Source organism: Aquarana catesbeiana, linkage group LG01, assembly GCF_042186555.1.
Source record: "Aquarana catesbeiana isolate 2022-GZ linkage group LG01, ASM4218655v1, whole genome shotgun sequence".
Lineage (NCBI taxonomy): Eukaryota > Metazoa > Chordata > Amphibia > Anura > Ranidae > Aquarana > Aquarana catesbeiana.
In genome coordinates this window covers 45,562,565-45,587,944 of record NC_133324.1, presented here as the reverse complement: position 1 = coordinate 45,587,944, position 25,380 = coordinate 45,562,565, and the positions used below count along the sequence as shown (strand labels likewise).

General features: G+C 46.3%; 1 protein-coding gene across 5 annotated transcripts in view; it reads left to right on the top strand.

The window, feature by feature from the left end:
• Positions 1-25,380, top strand: part of RUSC2 (RUN and SH3 domain containing 2) — a 98,992-nt gene that overhangs the window by 8,270 nt on the left and 65,342 nt on the right. For 3 of the 5 annotated variants that reach the window (XM_073618166.1, XM_073618167.1, XM_073618162.1), the window contains exon 2: positions 16,989-19,000. In XM_073618166.1, coding sequence (XP_073474267.1) covers positions 17,077-19,000 — 1,924 coding nt within the window. In that variant the 5' untranslated portion in view covers positions 16,989-17,076. Of the gene's footprint in view, positions 1-12,601; positions 12,640-16,127; positions 16,225-16,988; positions 19,001-25,380 lie in introns of those variants that run through there. The other 2 variants (XM_073618163.1, XM_073618165.1) reach the window with 2 other exon arrangements.

Sequence of the window (25,380 nt, the reverse complement as noted above, 5' to 3'; positions counted from 1 at the left end):
CCTCTCTCCCGCTCTGTTCTCCCCCCTCTCTCTCTCTCAGCTGGGCTGATGTCAGAAATATTAATATCTTACAGAATGAGATGCTCCATGAACAGGTGGAAAGTGCATGTGTAGCCCGGAGCAGAGGAGTGATCACAGACTTGCATATTATCAAGTTTATTCATTAGGACAAGCCAGGGGAGGGAGATGTGTAATGTGCTGTAATCCACATCAACCAATCAGAGTTCAGCGTACTGCAGTCAGAAGAGTGAAAGACGATATCTGTTTTTTGCGGCTTACTGTAGTCTGCACATCTTTCTTGCTGCGTCCATGCACACCTTAAAGTAGTATTAAACCCAAAGCCAAAAATGTAATATATTGCAGCTTACCAATCGTTAGATGTGATGGCTGCATTTGTTTTCTTTTTTAGGCTTTTTTCACTCCCCCACTCTGGATGAAGGAGCACTGGAAGCACCTTTGGACATAAGAATTGTTAGTCTGGGGGGATAGGAAGTGTTAGATGTACTAGCAGATTTAATTACACAAACAAATTGAAATGTTTGCTTTTGGGTTTTAATACCGCTTTAATGCCAACAGCCTATACAGTGGGGGAAATAATGATTTGATTCCCTGCAGATTTTGTAAGTTTGCCAACTTACAAAGAAAGTGTAGGTGTGGTAGGTGGTAGGTGGTAGGTGTATTTTAAATGATAGAGATGGAATATCAACAAAAATCCAGAAAAAAGCACAATACAAATGTTATAAACTGAGTTGCAGTTCAGTGAGTAAAATAAGTATTTGATCCCCAAGCAAAACATGACTTAGTACTTGGTGGGGAAACCCTTGTTGGTAAGCACAGAGGTCAGACGTTTCTTGTAGCTGGTGACCAGGTTTGCACACATCTCAGGAGGGATTTTGGTCGACTCTTCTTTACAGATCTTCTCTAAATCCTTAAGCTTTCTTGGCTGCCTCTTGGCAACTCGAAGTTTCAGCTCCCGCTATAAATTTTCTATGGGATTAAGGTCTAGACCAGTGATGGTGAACCTTGGCACCCCAGATGTTTTGGAACTACATTTCCCATGATGCTCATGCACTCTTCAGTGTGGTTGAGCATCATGGGAAATGTAGTTCCAACACATCTGGGGTGCCAAGGTTCACCATCACTGGTCTAGAGACTGACTAGGCCACTCCATGACCTTAATGTGCTTTTTCTTGAGACACTCCTTTGTTGCCTCGGTGGTATATTTTGGCTCATTTTCATGCTGGAAGACCCATCCACCACCCATCTTCAGTGTTCTGGCTGAGGGAAGAAGGTTCTCATCCAAGATTTTACAATACATGACCCCGTCCATTGGCCCCTTAATGTGGCAAAGTTGGCCTGGACCTTTAGCAGAGAAATAGCCCCAAAGCATCATGTTTCCACCTCTGTGCTTGACTGTAGGGATGGTGTTCTTAGGGTCATAGTCAGCATTTTTATTCCTCCGCGACTCAAGTTAATGCCAAAGAGCTCAATTTTAGTCTCAGGAGGGATTTTGGTCAACTCTTCTTTACAGATCTTCTGTAAATCCTTAAGGTTTCTTGACTGTCTCTTGGCAACTCGAAGTTTCCACTCCCTTCATAAATTTTCTATAGGATTAAGGTCTGGAGACTGACAAGGCCACTCCATGATCTTAATGTGCTTTTTCTTGAGCCACTCCTTTCTTGCCTTGGCGGTATATTTTGGCTCATTTTCATGCTGGAAGACCCATCCACAACCCATCTTCAGTGTTCTGGCTGAGGGAAGAAGGTTCTCATCCAAAATTTTACAATACATGGCGGCGTCCATTGGCCCCTTAATATGGCAAAGTCGGTCTGTACTTTTAGCAGAGAAACAGCCCCAAAGTATAACGTTTTCACTTCTGTGCTTGACTGTAGGGATGGTGTTCTTAGGGTCATAGTCAGCATTTTTATTCCTCCGCAACTCAAGTTAATGCCAAAGAGTTCAATTTTGGTCTCATCTGACCACAGCACCTTCTCCCAATCCTACTCTGAATCATTTAGATGTTCATTGGCATGTGCCTTTTTGAGGAGGGGGACTCGCTGTGTTTGGGGGAAGAAAAATGCTGACTATGACCCTAAGAACACCATCCCTACAGTCAAGATCGGAGGTGGAAACATTATGTTTTGGGGCTATTTCTCTGCTAAAGGTACAGACCGAATTTGCTGCATTGAGGGGCCAAAGGATGGGGCCATGTATTGTAAAATCTTGGATGAGAACCTTCTTCCCTCAGCCAGAACACTGAAGATGGGTCGTGGATGGGTCTTCCTGTATTCCAATGACCCAAAAACATACCGCCAAGGCAACAAAGGAGTGGCTCAACAAGAAGCACATTAAGGTCATGGAGTGGCCTAGCCAGTCTCCAGACCTTAATCCTGAAGAAAATTTATGGAGGGAGCTGAAACTTTTAGTTGCCAAGCGAAAATCAAGAAACCTTAAAGTATAAGTTCACCTTTACAGAAAATCTGTGAGGTGGACCTACACTGGACCCTGTCCCCATTCCCCCCCCCCCGGTCCCACTAACCTGGAGTCCGGCAATCGTTAGTTCTGATACATTGGATAGCCGCTTTACCATTCAGGGAATTTGAAATCCTCGTGGCTTTGCGGGTTCTGATTGATCGGCGCCACCCATGTGACGGTGCAGACCAATTAGAATGCTCCTAAACGTACCTCCTGACAAGGTACGTTTTGGAGATTAAGCCGGGGGGGATTTCTAAGCCCCGGGCCGGTGAGGTGGCAACCCGGTGTGTCAGTGCGGGTGATTGGCGCGCTCCAGGGGGGGTGAGGATGGGGTCTTGTATAAGTTCACCTTATAGATTTTTCTGTAAAGGTGAACTTACCCTTCAAGGGCTTAGAGAAGATCTGTAAAGAAGAGTGGACCAAAATCCCTCCTAAGATGTGTGCAAATCTGGTCACCAACTGCAAGAAACATCTTACCCCCTGTGCTTGCCAACAAGGGTTTCTTCCCCAAGTACTAAATCATGTTTTGCTTGGGGACAGGGCTGGATTAATCTAGGGGCTATTGGAGCTGCAGCTCCAGGCCCCTACCTTAATATAGGCCCAGCCCCCCACCCAAAAACACACTGCTTATGAAAAGCAATGGGCCAACAGAGTTCTCCCCTGACGGGAGACGGTGTCCTGTGTAAGTTCACCTTACAGATTTTTCTGTAAAGGTGAACTTACCCTTTAAGGATTTAGAGAAGATCTGTAAAGAAGAGTGGACCAAAATCCCTCCTGAGATGTGTGCAAACCTGGTCACCAACTACAAGAAAGGTCTGACCTCTGTGCTTGACAACAAGGATTTCTCCACCAAGTACTAAATCATGTTTTGCTTGGGGACAGGGCTGAATTAACGTAGGGGATATTGGAGCTGCAGCTCCAGGCCCCTACCTTAATATAGGCCCAGCCATCCAAAATGAAACCCACTGCTCATGAAAAGCAATGGGCCAACAGAGTTCTCCCCCGACGGGCCCTGCATTCCGCATGGGCAGGGTGGTGGGATTGATAATGGGCGCCGCATGAGCAGTCCTAACGGAAGCCTGGGGCACACCAATGCAGAAATCTGGGGCTTCCATAGTGTTAGGCCTGCTCGGCTGTACTCTTTCAGCTCAGAGTGCGCGCCAATGCACGGCCCTTACGGCAACCTGGCAAGTCAAGTGCCAGGCTTCGCTAGTTGGCATGCGCCCTTTGGAGTTTGGGCGCATACCAACACAGGCTCTTAGAAACACAGAAGGTTGCCCAGTAAAAGGTCCACTAAAATCCTCAGTACCAAGCACATGATGCTCTTAATCCGGCCCTGCTTGGGGATCAAATACTTATTTTACTCACTGAACTGCTACTAACATTTGTATTATTGTTTTTTTTCTGGATTTTTGGATGCTATTCTGCCTCTATCATTGGCTATAGTCAGTGGTTAGGAGTTTAGGAGCAACCTAAGGTGCTGCACCCCTCCCATCAGAAGCCCCCTTTATTGCCAGGGACAGGCCTTCCTTCAGTTCATTCACAACATGTACAGTATGCACAGTCTCCAATCTGAATAGATATAAAACACTTGGAACCAGCAGATTAAACAACGTACAATATTCAGCAGGCTTTTAACAGTGCCTGTGGGCAGGCTGAACTTAGATGGATAAATATCTGCCATTTCATGTCTATGGCCAGCTTAATGTTTGTTGCAGTAAAGCAGTGACCTGTGGTAAAGGCCCTCTAACACATCATCAGACAGAATCGTTTCATCATCTCAGATTCCAATGGAAAATTCAGTTAAAAGGCAATTGCTTTAGTTCAATACAGTCCCTTCCCAAGGCTCAGACAGATATTGAATTCCTGTTTAGTTAAAACTCATACTATTGTTTTAGTTGTGAAGTGAATCTGCCATACATAACGCTCGGTCACAGGGTTATAAGAAACTGACGATTTTTTCTCAAATGAATACTGCTATTGCCGAGTAGCCTGCAGTGGAAAAAAAATCACCCTTTTTAACCCTTTAACCCTTCTGACACTACAAAAGAAAGCTGCATTTAGTCTGGAGCTGGAATCTGCTTCGTTCCTGGATCCTGCCAATAATGTTCTACACGATTACTCCCAACATGAATTTAGTATGACACTAAAGACTTATTAGGACATACAGAGCATCCGGAAAATATTCACAGCGCTTTACTTTTTCAACATTTTGTTATGTTACGGCCTTATTCCAAAATGGATTAAATTCATTATTTTCCTCAAAATTCTACAAACGATACCCCATAATGACAACGTGAAAGGAGTTTGTTTGAATTCTTTGCAAAATTATTAAAAATAAAATATGAAAAAAAATCACAAGGCAGGCCATACATGGGTCAAATTTCGAAAGAATTTTATTTTGAAAATCTTATCTAAGAATTTTCGTTCATATTTCGCACCATTGGTGGGCTGCAGCAACAGCCGATTTTCGTTCAAATTTGAGTAATCGGACATGTTGGAAATTTTTTGAAAAACAAACAATTTTCTAATAAATGATGGTGAGAATCGCGCGAGAAATGTAATTGAAAAAGAAATGCGCATGTGCAAGAAAAGAAAATTCCCGGAAAGAAAAGAAGATTCTCGCACACGAAAATTCTTTTCTGTAGCAACATGAGGTGAAATTGGAGGCTTGGTTGGCCGAATTTCGAAAATCAATGGTGGCGCCATCGGATCACAAACTGCACAAATTTTCTGATTTTCAAAAGAAAAATTATTTCGAAATTCGACCGTGTATGGCCAGCCTAAGTACTCACAGCCTTTGCCATGACACTCAAAATTGAGCTCAGGTGCATCCTGTCTCCACTGATCATCCTTGAGATGTTTCCACCACTCGATTGGAGTCCACCTCTGGTAAATTGTTAGTAGGACATGATTTGGAAAAGCACACACCTCTCTATATAAGGTCCCACAGTTAACAGTGCATGTCAGAGCACAAACCAAGCCATGAAGTCCAAGGAATTGTCTGTAGACCTCCGAGACAGGATTGTATGGAGGCACAGATCTGTGGAATGGTACAGAAAAATGTCTGCAGCATTGAAGGTCCCAATGATCACAGTGGCCTCCATCATCCATAAATGGAAGATGTTTGGAACCACCAAGACTCTTCCTAAACTGGGCCACCCGACCAAACTGAGCGATCGGGGGAGAGAAGGACCTTGGTCAGGAAGGTGACTAAGAACCCGAATGTTCACTCTGACAGCTCCAGCGTTTCTTTGTGGAGAGAACTATCCTGAAGAACAACCATCTCTGCAGCATTCCACCAATCAAGCCTGTATGGTAGAGTGGCCAGACAGAAGACACTCCTCAGTAAAAGACACATTACAGCCCGCCTGGAGTTTGCCAGAAGGCACCTTAAGGACTCTCAGACCATAAGACACAAAATTCTTTGGTCTGATGAAACAAAGATTGAAGTCTTTGGCCTGAATGGCAGGTATCATGTCTGGAGGAAACCAGGCACCGCTCATCACCTGGCCAAAACCATCCCCATAGTGAAGCACGGTGGTGGCAGCATCATGATGTGGGGATGTTTTTCAGCGGTGGGAACTGGGAGACTAGTCAGGACGGAGGGAAAGATAAATGCAGCAATGTACAGAGACATCCTTGATGAAAACCTGCTCCAGAGCACTCTGGGCCTCAGACTGGGGCAAAGGTTCATCTTCCAACAGGACAACGACCCTAAGCACACAGCCAAGATAACAAAGGAGTGGCTACGGGACAACTCGGTGAATGTCCTTGAGTAGCCCAGACTTGAACCCGATTGAACATCTCTGGAGAGATCTGAAAATGGCTGTGCACAGACGCTCCCCATCCAACCTGATGGAGCTTGAGAGGTCCCGCAAAGAAGAATGGGAGAAACTGCCCAAAAATAGGTGTGTCAAGCTTGTAGCATCATACTCAAAAAGACTTGAGGCTGTAATTGGTGCCAAAGGGGCTTCAACAAAGTGCTGTGCATGGTAGCCAATCAGTCAATCATGTAATCGGGCAGACCTCCTCCCCGGGTGTAATAGCCCAGGGGTGGGAAGGGATTAACAGACCAAAAGGAACCAGTTACAAGAGGTTCATGTTTCCCATTTGTATTGACTTTAGAATCCAATTACTTTTTGCTGTTCTTGCTGGTTGAGTTTACATACTGTAGGTGCACTAATGTGTGTTGCATTAAAGAAATATTAAACCCAGAAGCAAACTTTTATTATATTCCAGCTTACCAACTTTTAGATGTGATGGCTGCATTAGTTTTCTTTTTTTAGACTTTCTTTCTTCTATTTTTATCTGGTGATCCAGCCAGCAAGTCTTTTTTTTTTAACTTCTTCAGATCTGCGCTATAGCCGAATGACGGCTACAGCGCGGACCTACTTTGCCGGGAGGGCGTCAATAGATGTCCTCCCGCGTTCGGCGCGCTCTGTGATCAGCAAGTCTATGAGACCTGGCTGATCACAGATCGGCGTAAGGGGTTGATCCCGACCCCTTACCACGTGATCAGCTGTCAGCCAATGACAGCTGATCATGTGATGTAAACAGAGTCAGTAATCGGCTATTTTTTCTCCTCGTGCTGATAGCTTCAGAGGCTGTCACAGGGACATCGATCCCGATCAAGGAGAGCTGCCGGCGGCTCATCTGTGCCACCTACCAGTGCCACCTACCAGTGCACAACAGTGCCGCCTACCAGTGCCCACCAGCACCACCTACCAGTGCCCACAGTGCCACCCATCAGTGCCCACAGTGCCACCTATCAGCGTCACCAATCAGTGCCTCATCAACAGTGCTACCCATCAGTGTCACCTACCAGTACCCATCAGTGTCACCTACCAGTGCTGATCAGTGCCCATCAGTGCCACCTATCAATGCCCATCAGTGCCATCTATCAGTGGTACCTATCAGTAACACCTATTAGTGCCCATCAGTGCCCATCAGTGCCACCAATCAGGGCCCATCAGTGCCACCTTATCTGTGCCCATCAGTACCGCCTTATCTGTCCCCATCAGTACTGCCTTATTTGTCCCCATCAGTACCGCCTTATTTGTCCCCATCAGTACCGCCTTATCTGTCCCCATTAGTGCCGCCTTATCTGTGCCTATCAGTGCTGCCTTATCTGTGCCTATCAGTGCCCACCAGTGCCACCTCATCAGCGCATATCAATGAAGGAGAAAAATTACCTGTTTGCAAAATGTTATAACAAACTATGAAACATGATTTTTTTTTTTTAATCTTCCATCTTTTTTTGTTTGTTTAGCAAAAAATAAAAACCCCAGCTTTGATTAAATGTCACCAAAAACAAATCTCTATTTGTGTGAAAAAAATTATAAAAATTTCATACAGTGTTGTATGACCGCGCCATTATCATTCAAAGTGTGTCAGCGCTGAAAGCTGAAAATTGGTCTGGGCAGGAGGGGGGGTTTAAGTTCCCAATAAGCAAGTGATTAAGAGAACAAGCTCTCTTGCAGTTACATAGATGAGACAAACCATTTACCACTGACAGGGGTGCTTACAATGATCAGCTTTTTTCTTTATTTGTGTAAAACTTTTATCTCAAAAATGAAAAAAAAACTGCTGATTATAAAATATTAGCTGGAGTTTGGTTTCAAGTTGTTAGAGTATCTAAATCTGCTGGTATGTCTAACGCTCCATGGGTCTGCATGGGAGAGTCTGGTAATCATTCTCCTTCTGACCTCACTTACCATATCTCTGTAGTAGTCAGTCTCCTGTATGAACTGCAAGTTCCAGCATGTTGCTGTGAGTCAGAGTACTGGATGCCGAAGCAGTGGAGCGAGCAATTGTTGGCATGTGAGCTGTCTGCAGGAGTAACCGCTTTCCAATGAGTCATCCCATCTTTCTGGTGTTTTATTAGACACGTGTCTATTTTGTCATCATGTTTACCTCATTACTGAGAATAATACCTGAGCTACTGCTTATAATACACCAATATGTCCAAACATAGCACACAGTCCGTGAATATGGTTCCATATTGGGTTGTAGTTAACTTGTTTTTGCCCTACCTGTTGCAAACTCCCTTTAAGGGGGTGTTGGTACAATTTCCTGTTTGGCCACTAGGTGGCACCCTCCCCGTAGATCAAGAGTGGGTTACATTAGGGAGAAGGAGGACTTGGGGCAAGGAGTTGAGAGAACAGGAGTGGGACTCCAGAGCTGGCGCCCCCATGGGGCTTGGTGGGGCTTATTCTACAGAGATGTAGAGCTTCCAGTTATTGCTATTCCCCGGCTTGGGAATACCTGGAGAGACCCTGGTACCCTGGATAAGATCTGGAGTTTGGGTACAGAACATAGAAGGCCCAACCTGGAAAGTGCAGATGATTGCTACCATATTGGTGAATAGCTGTACGCCCTGAAGTTGTCTACCTTGAAATTGCAGATGTAAAGCTTTAAAAACCTCTTGGACTCATCTCCTTTTGCTACCAACGGCCTATCTTTGGAACTGGTACCTGGCTCAGCGGGTGAAGTGATGGGCATGGTAATGAACATGTGATTGGGGATGTATGCTATATGACGCGGGGACTCACACTAACCTAAAATTAGTTGTGCCCTGTTGGACTGTTTTTTGTAGGAGGATGAAACATTATGTCCATGTTCTTTTGGCCCTTTCTACACGTCTCTAGGTAATAAAACTATGGAGCCCCATTTCTGCATGGTCCTCCCTGTCTATGTGAGTTACCTGCTCCTCTGCTGGGTCTCCTGATTGGAGAACCCAAGTGTTAAATCCAGGGCTGTAGAGTCTGTTCTGTCTGTAGCTTTAGGGTTCAGTTTATCCTTATTGTTTGGGCATTGGATCTTCTGTGTTGTGATTCTCCTGGCTCTGAGGCTCCACATAGCCTGGTCACTATTTATTAGTCAAATCCTTTCTTAACCCCATTCTACTGTAGATTGAACCCCCTTATCTATTGCCAATCCCAACCACTAAGTCCAATTAGTCTTGATACCATGGCCCTGAACCTTCTTGGTTGAGGTCACGTTTCATTGAACCCCCCTGAACTATGGCTGGATATTTGTGAGTCTCCTTTGATATTGGCTATCTGACCCTAGGTTCACCTCAGCCATGGTTACCTGTTTCTGGGTCTCCCTCCACTGTCTAGCCAGGAACTTGACTTCCCTCTTGGTCCAGATCTCCTGTCTTATTGTCCCTCTTTCTCGCTTATGTCTAATTCTCTCTTGATCCTGGTACATTTTATAATCCTATTAGTCCCAGTCAACTGCCTCTTAGTCCCTCCAAGTAGTAGTCACCTGCCTGTGAGACCCTTTAGTACTTTTTACCTAATCTCAAGACCCTTTGGTCCTAGTCTCATGTCTGTAAGTCTTCCCCTCATTTTCCAATTTTATTCTTTTGCACAGACCCCCGTCTCAGTACACACTTTTGTGTTTGGTTACATGAATGAGTCATCTTAGCCCTAGTGAGCTGTCTGAATCCCCTTGAACCTAGTCAAGTGTTCCATTTTCCTTTCAGTATTTCCACTGTCCAAGGCCCCATCTTATGCCTCGTTTCCACAGAGTGGAACGGTTCGGGTCGGTACAGTTTGGAAGGGATAGAATGGTCCGGCCTATTCAGGTGAGCTTTTCCACTGCAAGTCGGACCGCCAGGGGCCATACGGGGTTTAGAAAAAAATGCCTTTGACGTGAGCATTGACGTTTTTTCTGTCCGCCAATCAGTGGAATGTATCGTGTGATGCCAGTAGCTCCGCCCTAACCGTACCAAACTATTTTCTATGGCCCCACATCTGAAGCAGGACCATGAATGGTGTGGTATGGTTCGGTTGTATGGGTCGCTTTCATAATGGAAACACTAAAAATAGCGTACCGTACCGAAACCAACCCGAACGAATCTGCTTAGTGGAAACAAGGCATATGTGTGCCCTTTGATCCTGGTAACAGGTCTAATTCCCCTCAGGTCTGGTCATATGTTTGAGTACCCCTAATTCTACCTCTAACCCAGTGTGCTCTTTGGTCCTGGTCTCATGTCTGAGCCCCCTCAGTTTTGGTCACATATCTGAGTCTCTTTTGTTCTGAGCACCTGTCTTAGTCTTTGTCGTTCCTAGTTACTATTCCCTTTCAGTATTCCCACTGTACACGTCTTGGTTTATCCTTTGGTCATGGTCACATGTCAGAGTCCCCTAAGTTCTGATCACCTGTCTGAGTCCCCTCGGTTCTGGGCACTGGTCCCCTTGTCCCCTTGGCCCTAATTACCTGTTACCTCCTTTCAGAATTCCAACTGTCTATAGACCCGACTTTGTGCCATTTGGCCCTGATCACCTGTCTAAGTCCCCTCACTTCTGGTCACCTTCCTGAGTCCCCTCAATTATGGTCATATATCTGAGTCTTCTCAGTTCTGGTCACCTAAGCCCCCTTGGTCCTAGTCAACTGTTCCCTTTCTCTTTCAATATTCCCACTGTCCCTGGTCCCCTATCTTGGTGTGCCCTCTGGTCATAATCATCTAATCTCCCTCAGTTCTTGTCACCTGTTTGCATCTCCTCATTTCTGGTCCCCTGTCTCAGTTCGCTTATTTGGGTTAAACCATCTAAATTCCCTTGGTCCTAGTCTCTTATGGCATTCCCACTGTCCAAAGTGTTCCCTCAGAAGTGGTCATCTGCCTCTATATCTCCTCAGGCCTGGCCACCTGTCTGAATCCACTTGGTCCTAGTCAACTGTTCATTTTCTTTTTCAATGATTCCACTGTCCTTGACACCCTATCTTGGTGTGCCCTTTTGTCACGGTGTGTCTGATTTCCCTAATTTCTGGTCACCTGACCTCTAGTTTTTGAGTCCCCTAGTTTTGGGTCACTTCTCTGAGCCCCCTTGGTTCTAGTCAACTGATCTTCCCTTTTAGATTTCCCACTGTCAATGGTCCCCAATTTTGGTGTAGCCTTTTGTCCGGTCAGTTCTGATTACCTGTCTGATGGTCCCGGACAACTGTTCTCACTCTTTAGGTATTGCCACTGTCCTAGGTGTTCCTTTGGTAGTGGTCAACTGTCTCTTTATCTCCTCAGTCTAAAGCCTAGTACACAATATGAGAAAATCGGACGAACGATCGTCCGATTTTCCACAAAGGTGCATATCATGATGTAAACAAAAAAAATTGTAACTTGTACGAAAATCCTCAAACAACAAAGGCAAACCTAACTACGTACTAGCGTATGGTCGTGCTTTGCTTCCGATCATGCTCTTTATTTTCTATTTGATTACTTACTACTACTATTACTATTATTACTATTACTGTACACATTGAATGAAAATCGGAGGTTGTGTTCACTTACGATAAAAATCTTTTAACTCGCAAGTTCGTTTTTTTCGGCCAAACACAAGCGAACATCTTCTGGAATCGCTCCTCTTACGGAAATTTTCGTCCAATTTTATTATCATGTTTACTAGCCATTAGGCTGGGTTCACACGTATGCAAATTGGATGCGGGTTAGCCCGCATCGTATTCGCATGACAGGAGAGTGTGACTGGCTCTCAATGGAGCCGGTTCACACAGCTCCGGGACGGTCACGGTTCGCATTTAAAAAAGGTCCTGTGCATCTTTGGTCTCCGATTCAGGTGCGAATTCAGGCAAAAATTCAGATCGGATTCGCCCCTGAATCAGTAAACAGGGACGCACTGGATCCCACGCTGTGAACTGCGGCCGCAGCATATGTGAACCCATTCTTAGTCACCTGTCTCTGGGTCTTTGTAAGTCTTGTCCTCCTTTTTTCATACTCTGCTGATGCCCCCTTTGCTATGTGTTGTACTTCTAAGGTATCTCTCTCCAGGCCCTCCCAAGTTTGAGGTCCCTTCTTTTTTGGTCTCCTTTCTGCCAGTCTTCGTTAATCTCTTTTTTTTTATGGGTTTCTGTCTCTTTTACCCCGATTGGTCAGTTATAGAGCCCTGTTCTGAAATATTATTAAATTTTTATACGAACTGCCCTTTTCTGCGAACCCCTCACTCTCCTATTTTCTGGGCCACGGAACCTCCTAGATCATTGCTGGGAGGCCCTGTCTCCATCCTGCTCAGCAGTAGAGTTGGGTTGGGCTTGGCCTGGAATGCCTGTCAGCTGCTGTCATCGTCTATTCCAGTTTAAGCGTTTCAGTCTCTTTCCACTTGTCACCAGAGTCACACACGCCCGGCTTGGCTCTCTACAATATGGGTGAGTTACAGAGGAAGGCAATTATAACTAGTCGTGAAATCTGCAGATGATCTGATTGGGATGGGTAGAGAGCAACAAACTGAGTAGATAACTGCTTATCAGTAATTAACAAGGCATGGGAATTAATGGAACTATTGCTTAATGTGTCTGACAATTTCAGAGCGTATTATTCTTAGAAAGCAGTTATAGGTCACAATCCATTGAGTAACCCCTGTAGTATAATCAGGTTCTCATTGTGTTTCACAAGTGGTTATTCATCGATGGAACAATCATTCATACAAGTGATGGTACCATTAATAAACTCAACAACACCCGCTGTTTAAATTGCCTGGCGGTATTGTGCAGTCAATAATTGGATTTTTTTTTTTTTTGCCGGGGGTGGGGGGCTAATACAATAAAATGATGAAAATAATACAAAACGTAGCTGATATGTAAATTATTGCAGAACTTGACTGTAGGATGAATAACGATGAATGCCCGCAGCTTTGTTGTAGTATCAGCTCCTCTGCTGTTTTGTTGGTCACTTCAATCACCAATTTTAGCTTTATTTATTAAACTTTGCTTTTATCTAGAGCAGCCATTCTCAACATGGGTTCCTCCAGAGTTCCTTGGGGGTTCCTTGAGATGTGTTTGATTGACCTCCCATCTGATGATGCCTACACAGTTTGGGGGTCAATGTCACTTGGAAGACCCAGTGCCATTCCATCGATGATCTTTTAAAGCGTCTGTAAGGGGGACGTTCTGACCACCACTGTATGGGGGTCATTCTTCCCACTGACCACCAATGTAAGGGACATTCTTCTCACTGATCACCAATGTATGGGGCATTCTTCACACTGATCACCAGTGTAAGGGGCATTTTTCCTGCTGACCACCAATGAAAGGGCCATTTTTCCCATTGACCACCAATATAAAGAACATTCTTCCAACTGACCACCAATGTAAGGAGTGTTCTTACTGCTGACCACTATTGCAAGCAGCATTCTTGCCAATGATCAGCAATATAAGGGGCATTCTTCTCACTGATCACCAATGTAAGGGGCCTTCTGCCCACTGATCACCAATGTAAGGAGCATTCTCTCCACTGACCACCAATGTAAGGGGTCTTCTGCCCACTGATCACCAATGTAAGGAGCATTCTCTCCACTGACCACCAATGTAAGGGGCCTTCTGCCCACCGATCACCAATGTAAGGAGCATTCTCTCCACTGACCACCAATGTAAGGGGCCTTCTGCCCACCGATCACCAATGTAAGGAGCATTCTCTCCACTGATCACCAATGTAAGGAGCATTCTTCCCACTGTCCACCATTGTAAAGAACATTCTTCCCAATGAGAAACAATGTAAGGAACATTTTTCTCACTGATCACCAGTTTTAGGGCCCTTCTTCCCACTAATCACCAATGTAGAGGGACATTCTTCTCACTGACCACCGATTTAAGGGTCATTCTTTCTACTGACCACCAATATAAGGGACATTCTCCCCACTGATGACCAATGTAAGGAGCATTCCTCCCACTGATCTCCGATAAATTCACTTTAGCAGGGGTTTCCTCAAATCTGAAAATGATATCAAGCGTTACTATGGGGTAAAAATGGTTGAGAAAGGTTGATCTACTGGGTCGTGTGCTGTTTCTAGAGTGATTGATTGTACATTTCCAAAAAAAAGTGCACACGTGAAGCTGTACAACAAATTTCAGTCTGGGAGGATCGTCTTTTTTTTTTTTTTACAAGGATCCTTTCATCACTGAACACCCCATACACAGCAGTCTTCATCACTGAACACCCCATACACAGCAGTCTTCATCAGTGAACACCCCATACACAGCAGTCTTCATCAGTGAACACCCCATACACAGCAGTCTTCATCAGTGAACACCCCATACACAGCAGTCTTCATCACTGAACACCCCATACACAGCAGTCTTCATCACTGAACACCCCATACACAGCAGTCTTTAATCATTTGCATCTTACACCTTTTATCTACACAATTGTTATCTAATGCTTTTATACCAGTTTAATATTGAGTTGGCCCGCCCTTTGCAGCTATAACAGCTTCAACTCTTCTGGGAAGGCTGCCCACAAGGTTTAGGAGTGTGTCTATGGGAATGTTTGACCATTCTTCCAGAAGTGCATTTGTGAGGTCAGGCACTGATGTTGGACGAGAAGGCCTGACTCGCAGTCTCCTCTCTAATTCATCCCAAAGGTGTTCTTTAGGGTTGAGGTCAGGACTCAGTGCAGGCCAGTCAAGTTCCTCCAACCTACATTCGCTCATCCATGTCTTTATAGACCTTGCTTTGTGCACTGGTGTGCAGTCATCTTGGAACAGAAAGGGGCCATCCCCAAACTGTTCCCACAAACTTGGGAGCATGAAATTGTCCAAAATGTCTTGGTATGCTGACACTTTAAGAGTTCACTTCACTGGAACTAAGGAGCCAAGCCCAACCCCTGAAAAACAACCCCACATCATAATCCTCTCTCCACCAAATGATTTGGACTAGTGCACAAAGCAAGGTCCATAAAGACATGGATGAGCGAGTTTGGTGTGGAGGAACTTGACTGGCCTGCACAGAGTCCTGGCCTCAACCTGATAGAACACCTTTGGGATGATTTAGAGTGGAGACTACGAGCCAGGCCTTCTCGTCCAACATCAGTGCCTGACCTCACAAATGCGCTTCTGGAAGAATGGTCAAACATTCCCATAGACACACTCCTAAACCTTGTTGTGGACAGCCTTCCCAGAAGAGTTGAAGCTGTTATAGCTGCAAAGATTGGGCCAACTCAATATTGAACCCTACGGACTAAGACTGGGATGCCATTAAAGCTCATGTGTGTGTAGAGGCAGGCGTCCCAATACTTTTGGTAATATAGTGTATACAGTATGGGAGTAAAGTGTTATTAATAATATCCCACCACTCGAGTCATTATCCACATATGTACCTTAACTACCCAAACAAAAAAATCGGGACTTTAAATATGCCTCAAGTGGACAACAACAGTATTGTATAGTATAAGAGGATTTTTATTACAACCTATTTATTATGAAATAGCTAAAAATGAGCCAGTTAAAAAAAACATCTTGTGATAGCTTGCAAATCCAGAGGTCATAACAACTCAATCCAATACACTAGGAGGTTGGCAGTGAAATTGGTATGTATAGATCAACGCGTTTCATGAGTTTCCCTACTTCCTCAGGTCCTTTGACCTTGAATGTTCACATATACAATCAAAATGACACCGAAAGGAATATTTATGTTGTATTATAACTTACCTGCCAGGGCAAAGGAAGGGAACAATATAAAATAATAAATATAATATTCCTTTGTTTGTCGTAACTGACAGGTTTTAATACAATGAATTATGTTCTGATGTTATTGTGATTGATTATTATTCCATGTGTAATTTTGCATAACTATGTTTTTCAGCGTCATTTTAATTGTAAAGGTGAACATGTGAGGTCGAAGGTCCTGAGGAAGTGGGGGATCCCACGAAACATGTTGTATACCAATTTCACTGTCCACCTCCTAGAACATTGCATTGAGTTGGACGTTATGACCACTGGATTTGCACGCTATACCAAGGTGGTTTTTTAATTGGCTAATTTTTTAACTTTTTTGTAATCACCTGTGGCTGTGGAATTCCTCACTCCAATTCCATAACAAAGGGGCTGGTGACATCATTGTCCTAATACGGCCACCTGGCCATAATAAAAATGTAATTGACCAGATATGACCATGTGGCCATATTAGGTCAATGATGTCACCAGCTGCCCCGCCTCTTTGTTAGGTACTGTTTAAGGGTGGGGAATTCCATGGCCACAGCTGATTGGGCATGCAGCCTGCTCTTATGTTGAAGTTTAGGGCTGAAATCGGAACCTTAGCTCATCCATATCACTAAGTGTAGATGGTCGGGAAGATATATTGATGATATATTTTGGATGCCCAGATCCTATAGAATTTATCATATTTATTCTTCTGGTAGAAACACGATCATTCAGGCTACATTATAGTATTGACTTTTCTTTTAGTCCAGTCAGCAATGGTCGGTGGCTGGGGTTTCTTCCAAAAGCCCGGGATTATACTTTTGGCTTCATTAAGAAAATGTAAAATTACGCTCTTCATATAGAATTTTATGGATTGAGGTTTACAATGGAGTACATCTATTAAAAAATTCTGGTTGTCTTGGAACGCAGACAGCACAAAAATAGATAAACTGACTGAGGTTTTAACCATTTCCTATCCAAAGTTAAAAAAAGTTCTGAGTATACATTCACTGTAAATTTATGTAGAGTAGCTGATGACGTTTTTCAATGAAAATGTTAATTCTGTGTATCTTTACCTTGCAGGTGTCCTTACATGTGATATGAACAAATTCTTCTTCGAACTTTTGTTTAGTGACTGCATCCAATGTCCTGATTGGTGACCGCTGTCGAGATGGATAGCCCACCCAAACTAGCTGGAGAAACGCTGATTGTCCACCACATCCCACTGGTGCACTGCCAGGTGCCCGATCGCCAGTGCTGTCCGACTTCCATAAGGTCCCATTCCTACAGCAAGAATGACCTGGGGATTACCCGAACCACCTCTCTCCCAGAAAGGGACCTTTCTCAGGCTGACTCCCTGGTGTACAGTAGTTTAATACAAGTTTCTGACTCTACGGTGAAAGAAAAGGCAAGCAAGAAGGACAAGGAATTGCAGGGGACCATAACTCGCAAGCGACACAACCCATTCCTCTTGAACGATGAGGATGAACATAGCACATCAAGCAGCAGTGAGGTGGAAAAGTCATTCCATCTCCACAACAACTTAAGTGGGCTGAAATCAGGATTTAAGTTCCAAGATTTGTCCTTGCCACCTTTCCACCTTCATGATAACCCACCTGTGGTGAAGCCTTGGATATTGTCAGGAAGGTCAGGACTTGTGAATGGACAAGAAGAGAAGACATCACCTGATTACTTACAAAAAGGCAGTAATGCCAACCAAGGTCTATCAGAGATAATCATGGAAGACCAGGCTTGGCCTAGTCATGGTGAGCCTACCTTTACCCTAGATTGGAATCAGAGCTCTGATTTGGGGAGCCAAGATTTTCAGAGAGAGTGCACGTGTACTGGTTCAGAGCCTCTTAGACACTGCCGTTGCTACAGCGCCTCAAGCCAGTCTGAAATGGACCAGCAGGTGAGCTACGTCAGCGACTCCTCCTGCAACAGTTCAGATGGCATCCTGGTTAACTTCAGCACTTTATATAACAAGATGAATGGGCACCCTAGGTCCAACATGAATTCTGGTAGTCTCTCTTGTGACTCCTCATTTTGTAGCCATCCGGACACAGGTGCTTTTTATCTTGACCTGCAGAGCTCACCGACAGAATCCAAAATGTCCTGTGAGTCACATGTTCAAGAAGCTTCTGGAAAGCAATGCAGATGTACCAACCATTCATCTTCGCCCGTTTTAGATGCCAACTGTAACTCTTACCACCTCAACTGCGATTTAGCACAGTGTAATGGAGAAAGCTCAGATCTAACCTCCTGTTTTCAAAGCCAGGCCAGACTTGTGGTGGCCACTCAGAATTATTATAAGTTAGTCACTTGTGACCTGTCATCTCAGTCTTCTCCTAGCCCTCCTGGTTCTTCTATTACCAGTTGTTCAGATGATCACACCAAAGAGAGCCCAGTTCAGCCAACTGAATACTTTCTCTTTCAACAGCCAGATAGTAGTTCAGACTCAAATGGCTCTAAACCTGGTATAGAAAGATCAAAATCCGACATCATCGAGGGCCAAGTTTATGTTAATGTCTCACCACCAAACTTTAATACAGGCAGGCAAAGATCCAGAAGTTATGATCGCAGCTTGGACAAGAGCCCTTCAAACCAACTGGGATCACTGGAGCGTATGATGAGTTGTCCTGTAAAGCTAAGTGAGGGCCAAGCTCTGCTCACCCAAGGGTCATCTCCGAAGAGAGTGACATCCTTTTTGGAATTAGCTAAAAGCAGGAAGAAAAATGGCACCAGTCCTCCTTTAAGGTCGAGTGGGGACTCTTCCCTGGAGTTCTCACCAATCCCAGAATACCATAGAGATGGTACCAGAGGTTCAGAACGTGGAGAATTTCGTAGCCACAGCCTTCCACCTATGTCCTTCTTGCATTGTATGAGTCGCACTTGTGAGGGCTGTACCAGTGATAGTATGGAGACTAAACCTACGAGTTCTAATCCAACAGCTAACACTAATCAAACCAGTAACACTAATCAAAACAGTGCCAACTTTGATGGAGGTAGTGATCACGTCTTGGCAATCAGTGGTCTGGATTCGGGAGGGGCTGGAATCAACTTCCTTCAAAGAGACATAAGAGCAAAAGGAGACGGTGAGTAGTCCAATGGGCATGATTTATTTTCATTTCTTGGGTTATGTTAATGAAACTTTGGTTTTGCGATAGAAACACTACTTAGAACTGCTGCATTTAAATGACCTTTCAAGTTAATTTATTTCAGTAATTCAATTCAAAAAGTGGAACTCCTATATTTTATATAGATGCGTTATACACAGAGTGATATATATCAAGCATTTCTTTCCTTTAATTTTGATGATTTTGGCTTACAGCTAGTGAAAACCCAACATTCATTATCTTTGAAAACTAATATTTAATACATTGTGTAGTTCATTAAGGGCGAACTGGCGCCGCCCCCCTATCCATGCGTCTGGCCCCTTTCAGCCCCTTGCATGGATTCCAATGCGGGGTGGGTGTTTTTTTGAAGGCTCTGATTAGAGCCAGAGGTTCTAATAGGCTTCAAAATAAGGTGGGCTCGGGGAGCAGAGAATGCGAACGGAGCCCACCCAGGTGTGTTATGATAGCGAATGAACATTCGCTATTGTAACACCGATCTTCCTCCCAGGCCAATCAGGAAGCGGGTCTTGAGACCTGTCACCCGATTGGCTGAAAGGACAGGCGATCCTATTGGATGCCCAGGAGGAGGGGAGGAGACGCACGGCCAACCATGATGGAGGAAAGGATACATGAGATGCCCACTGTCCAATGCCTGCTGCCAATGCTTGATGCCGGCTACCTGCCACCTAGATGGGGTAAGTTTCAGACCGGCAGACAGCAAGCAGGTGGGGGGTGTTGTTTGCTGCCCCCCCCCCCCCCAAAAAAAAAAAACATCAGCTGCCACTGACAGGAATTTTGGCTTACTGAAAAGTATGTCCAAAGAGTATAGTATGCACCTAAAACTTGGTCAGGGCTCCTTTTCGTGAATTACTGCATCAATGCGGATTGGCATTGAAGTGATCAGAATGTGGCACTGCTGAGGTGTTATGGAAGCCCAGGTTGCTTTGATAGCGGCCTTCTCTGCATTGTTGAGTCTGGTGTCTCTTATCTTCCTCTTGACAATACCCCACAGATTCTCTATGTCAGCCCTCAAAAATTCCACTTGTCTGTTTGCATTTCGCGAGTGGATTTTGAGGACTGGCAAATGTGGGCTGCCTGGGAGGGCGGGGGCGGGGAGGGTCGGGGCGAGCACGCCGGCAGCCTGGGTTGTATGGGAGCCGTTCTCCGAGCGATCCGAGGGGAAGAGAGAGGAAAGCCGCCGCCTGGTTGATCAGAGTGCTGGGGAACATAACAGCTTTCATTTCAATAGCTGTGTGTTCCCCGTCGCGCGCCGTCATATACAGTCCCTCCTCTTTGTCCGGGCACTTTGATAGACAGATCACCCGTCTAATCCTGGGGCGGGTGATCTGTCTATCAAAGTTCTTCAGACAAGGGGGAGGGGCTGTATATGACGGCGCGCGGCGGGGAACACACAGCTATTGAAATGAAAGCTGTTATGTTCCCCGGCGCTCTGATCAACCAGGCGGCGGCTCTCCTCTCTCTTCCCCTGCTCAGGTAGGATGCATTAGTGACACAGGCTGCATTAGTGACACAGGCTGCACTGGGGACACAGGCTGCATTGGGGACACAGGCTGCATTGGGGACACAGGCTGCATTAATGACACAGGCTGCATTGGGGACACAGACTGCATTAATGACACAGGCTGCATTGGGGACACAGGCTGCACTGGGGACACAGGCTGCATTGGGGACACAGGCTGCACTGGCGGGCACAGGCTGCACTGGTGACACAGGCTGCCCTTGCAGACACAGGCTGCACTTGTGGGCACAGACTGCATTGGTGACACAGGCTGCACTGGTGGGCACAGGCTGCACTTGCGGACACAGGCTGCACTGGAGGGCACAGGCTGCATTGGGGACACAGACTGCATTGGGGACAGAGGCTGCACTGGCAGACACAGGCTGCATTGGGGACACAGGCTGCATTGGCGGACACAGGCTGCATTGGCGGACACAGGCTGCATTGGCGGGCACAGGGTGCATTGGGGACACAAACTGCATTGCGGACACAAGCTGCACTGGCGGACACAGGCTGCATTGGCAGGCACAGGCTGCATTGGTGACACAGACTGCATTGGCGGGCACAGGCTGCATTGTGGACACAGGCTGCATTGGGGACACAGACTGCATTAATGACACAGGCTTCATTGGGGACACAGGCTGCACTGGGGACACAGGCTGCATTGGGGACAGAGGCTGCACTGGCAGACACAGGCTGCATCGGGGACACAGACTGCATTGGGGACAGAGGCTGCACTGGTGGGCACAGGCTGCACTTGTGGACACAGGCTGCACTGGCGGGCACAGACTGCATTGGCGGGCACAGGCTGCATTGGCGGACACAGGCTGCATTGGCGGACACAGGCTGCATTGGCGGGCACAGGGTGCATTGGGGACACAAACTGCATTGCGGACACAAGCTGCACTGGCGGACACAGGCTGCATTGGCAGGCACAGGCTGCATTGGTGACACAGACTGCATTGGCGGGCACAGGCTGCATTGTGGACACAGGCTGCATTAATGACACAGGCTTCATTGGGGACACAGGCTGCACTGGGGACACAGGCTGCATTGGGGACAGAGGCTGCACTGGCAGACACAGGCTGCATCGGGGACACAGACTGCATTGGCGGGCACAGGCTGCATTGTGGACACAGACTGCATTAATGACACAGGCTTCATTGGGGACACAGGCTGCACTGGGGACACAGGCTGCATTGGGGACAGAGGCTGCACTGGCAGACACAGGCTGCATCGGGGACACAGACTGCATTGGGGACAGAGGCTGCACTGGTGGGCACAGGCTGCACTTGTGGACACAGGCTGCACTGGCGGGCACAGACTGCATTGGCGGGCACAGGCTGCATTGGCGACACAGACTGCATTGGCGGGCACAGGCTGCATTGGGGACACAGGCTGTATTGGTGACACAGGCTGTATTGGGGACACAGGCTTCATTGGGGACACAGGCTGCACTGGGGACACAGGCTGCACTGGGGGTACAGGCTGCATTGGGGACACAGGCTGCATTGGGGACACAGGCTGCATTGGGGACACAGGCTTCATTGGGGACACAGGCTGCATTGGGGACACAGGCTGCATTGGTGACACAGGCTGCACTGGCAGACACAGGCTGCATCGGGGACACAGGCTGCATCGGGGACACAGGCTGCATTGGGGACACAGGCTGCATTGGTGACACAGGCTGCACTGGCAGACACAGGCTGCATCGGGGACACAGGCTGCATCGGGGACACAGGCTGCATTGGGGACACAGGCTGCACTGGCGGACACAGGCTGCATTGGTGACACAGACTGCATTAGCGGGCACAGGCTTCATTGGTGACACAGGCTGCATTGGTGACACAGGCTGCATTAGGGACACAGGCTGCATTGGTGACACAGGCTGCATTGGTGGACACGAGCATTGCATTTGGAAATGAAGGTCCTAGAGTCTGGAGGACGAGTGGAGAGGCACGGAATCCAAGTTGAGGTCCAATGTGAAGTTTCCACAGTCAGTGATGATTTGGGGAGCCATGTCATCTGCTGGTGTTGGTCAACTCTGTTTTATCAAGTCCAGAGTCAGCGCAGCTCTCTAGCAGGAAATTCTAGAGCATTTCATGCTTCCCTCTACTGACCAGCTTTATGGAGATACTGATTTCATTTTCCAGCAGGACTTGGCACCGGCCCACATTGCCAAAATTACCAATACCTGGTTTAATGATCATGGTATCACTGTGCTTGATTGGCCAGCAAACTTGCATGACCTATACCCCATAGAAAATCTGTAGGGTATTGTGAAGAGGAAGATGAGAGACACCAGACCCAACAATGCAGATGAGCTGAAGGCCGCTATCAAAGCAACCTAGGCTTCTATAACACCTCAGCAGTGCCACATTCTGATCACCTCCATGCCACGCCACATTGATGCAGTAATTCATGCAAAAGGAGCCCCGACCAAGTATTGAGTGCATACTATACTGTACATGGACAGACTTTTCAATAAGCCAACATTTCTGTATTAAAAAATCCTTTGTTATTGGTCTTATTTTCTGAGATACTGAATTTTGGGTTTTTCACTAGCTATAAGCCATAATCATCAAAATTAAAAGAAAGAAATATATCACCCTGTGTGTAATGCATCTATATTAAATATAGGGGTTTCACTTTTTGAATTGAATTACTGAAATAAATTAACTTTTTGATGATATTCAAACTTTATGAGATGCACCTGTATATTGTACATTCACATCAGTCATGGCCCTCAAGGAGCTTACAATCTAAGGTCCAGGGGCGTAACTAGAAATAGCAGGGCCCCATAGCAAAATGTTGTATGGGGCCCCCCTGCAAACAGCCCCCCCCCCACAGCTGCCCTAGTGTCAATGCAGCGTGACCTGTGCCCAATACAGCGTGACCTGTGCCCCATACAACGTGACCTGTGCCCAATACAGCGTGACCTGTGCCCCATACAGCCTGGTCTGCCTGTGCCCCATACAGCCCCACATGTGCAGAGGAAGAGGCAAGCCACCCGGATCAGCAGAGAGCGGGATTGCCCGCTGTAATAGCATTCATTTGAATTTCCTGTCTTCCCGGGGCTCATCATCACATAGCCCCACCTCTTGGCCCGACACCTTTGATGACGTCACATGTCCCGCATTGGATCGGCGTTCTGTCTATCAAAGGTGCTGGGCCCAAAGGTGGAGCTATGTGACGTGAGCCCCGGGAACACTGGAAGTTCTAATGAAAGCTCTTACATCGGGCAATTCAGCTCTCTGCTGATACGGACAGCTTGCCTCTTCCTTTCCTCTTTCTTCCCCTGGCTGGGAGACTGTGCCGGCGGTGCTCTTATCCTCACTGGGCCCCACTCGGCTGCGGGCCCCATGGCGCCCGCATGGGTTGCTATGGTGGTAGTTACGCCCCTGCTAAGGTCCCTAATTCACATGCATACATACACATACTAGGGCCAACCTACCAGCATGTCTTTGGAGAGTGAGAGGAAACCCACACAGGAGAACATGCAAACTCTGTGCCATGATTGGGATTTGAACCAATAACCCTAGTGCTGCTAGGTGGAAGTGCTAACCACTCAGCCACTGTGCTGCCCCACAATGTTGCTTATGATGTATGTTGTAAATGAAATGTGCATATCAGGAATTTACCTGCTGTATGTTGTTCCATCTGGGCAATTTTCTTATCTGAGTTGGGGTGGGGGTCTTCAACTCCTGGTGCTGAGTTCACCCCAGATTTCCACACATGTGCGCCAGCCTTCCCTATAGGCTCTCCTACGATCTGCCCAGAGGCAGGGGCAGGTCTGAGCGTTGGCAATTGTCATCTAGTGTATGCACATCCTGACATCCAGCTGATGGTCCAGCTCATTTTTAAGAGAACTTTGCCCCAAGAGTAAAGTAACAGGGTCTCATGAAAAAGTGCTTCTCCAACTTACCTTCGTCTAGCTTTGTTCCTTCATCAGAGTCAACAATTTTTAACTTTGTGTAAACTCTGGTGTTGGGTTGATGCAGGCTTGATGATTTAACCTTCTTCTCATGTGACAGTGGTCGGCCTTAGCGATTGGCCACTCAGGTCCTGAGAAAGGTCTCCATGCCCTCCCCCCCCACTGGGTACGAGTGCTGCAACGACCATAAAACAAAAACACCTGCCTCATTGTATTAGTCCTCGTTCACATTGACTGCGGCTTTGAAATCATGCGACTTCATCTGAAACCGCACGATTTCAAAGCCGCATGCCAGTGCGACTTTGGGTGGGACTTGAAAGACATGTGTGCGGCTTCGTGCCAGGGTTGCCAACCGCCAGTAAATTTACTGACAGTTTATAAAAATCTATGATTTTTTTTACAGCTGCCAGTAAATATCAGGGGCTGATTATTCCATTACTTTGTTATAGGTGTTGTCAGTGTTTCCATATCATGTTTATACTGTTCACTGTGTTTGTTTTCAATAGGACTTCTGTAATTTCTGCCAGTAAAAAATGTGCTCCGCCAGTAAATTTCCCATGTTTTGTCAGTAAAAAATGCTGCGGGAGGTTGGCAACCCTGCTTCGTGCACAGATGTCTATGCAAGCCGCAACCGAAATCGCCAAAAGTAGTGCAGGAAATACTTTTTCAAACCGATGCAGCACCGCAAAGTCGGAGTCACATTGATATGAACAGTGCCCTTGCCGGCAATAGGATGCGACTTTGTGAACGAGTGCTTACAGTGGATTACAAGGCAATGCATAAAATAAGGAACGTGTTGCCAATAAAAAATGGATGCAACGCACTTCAATGTGCGTACACCGCACATCATTTTATCGAGTGAAAAACTGTGCTGTAGCGGAAGTCAGCACACTTGATGTGAGTGAA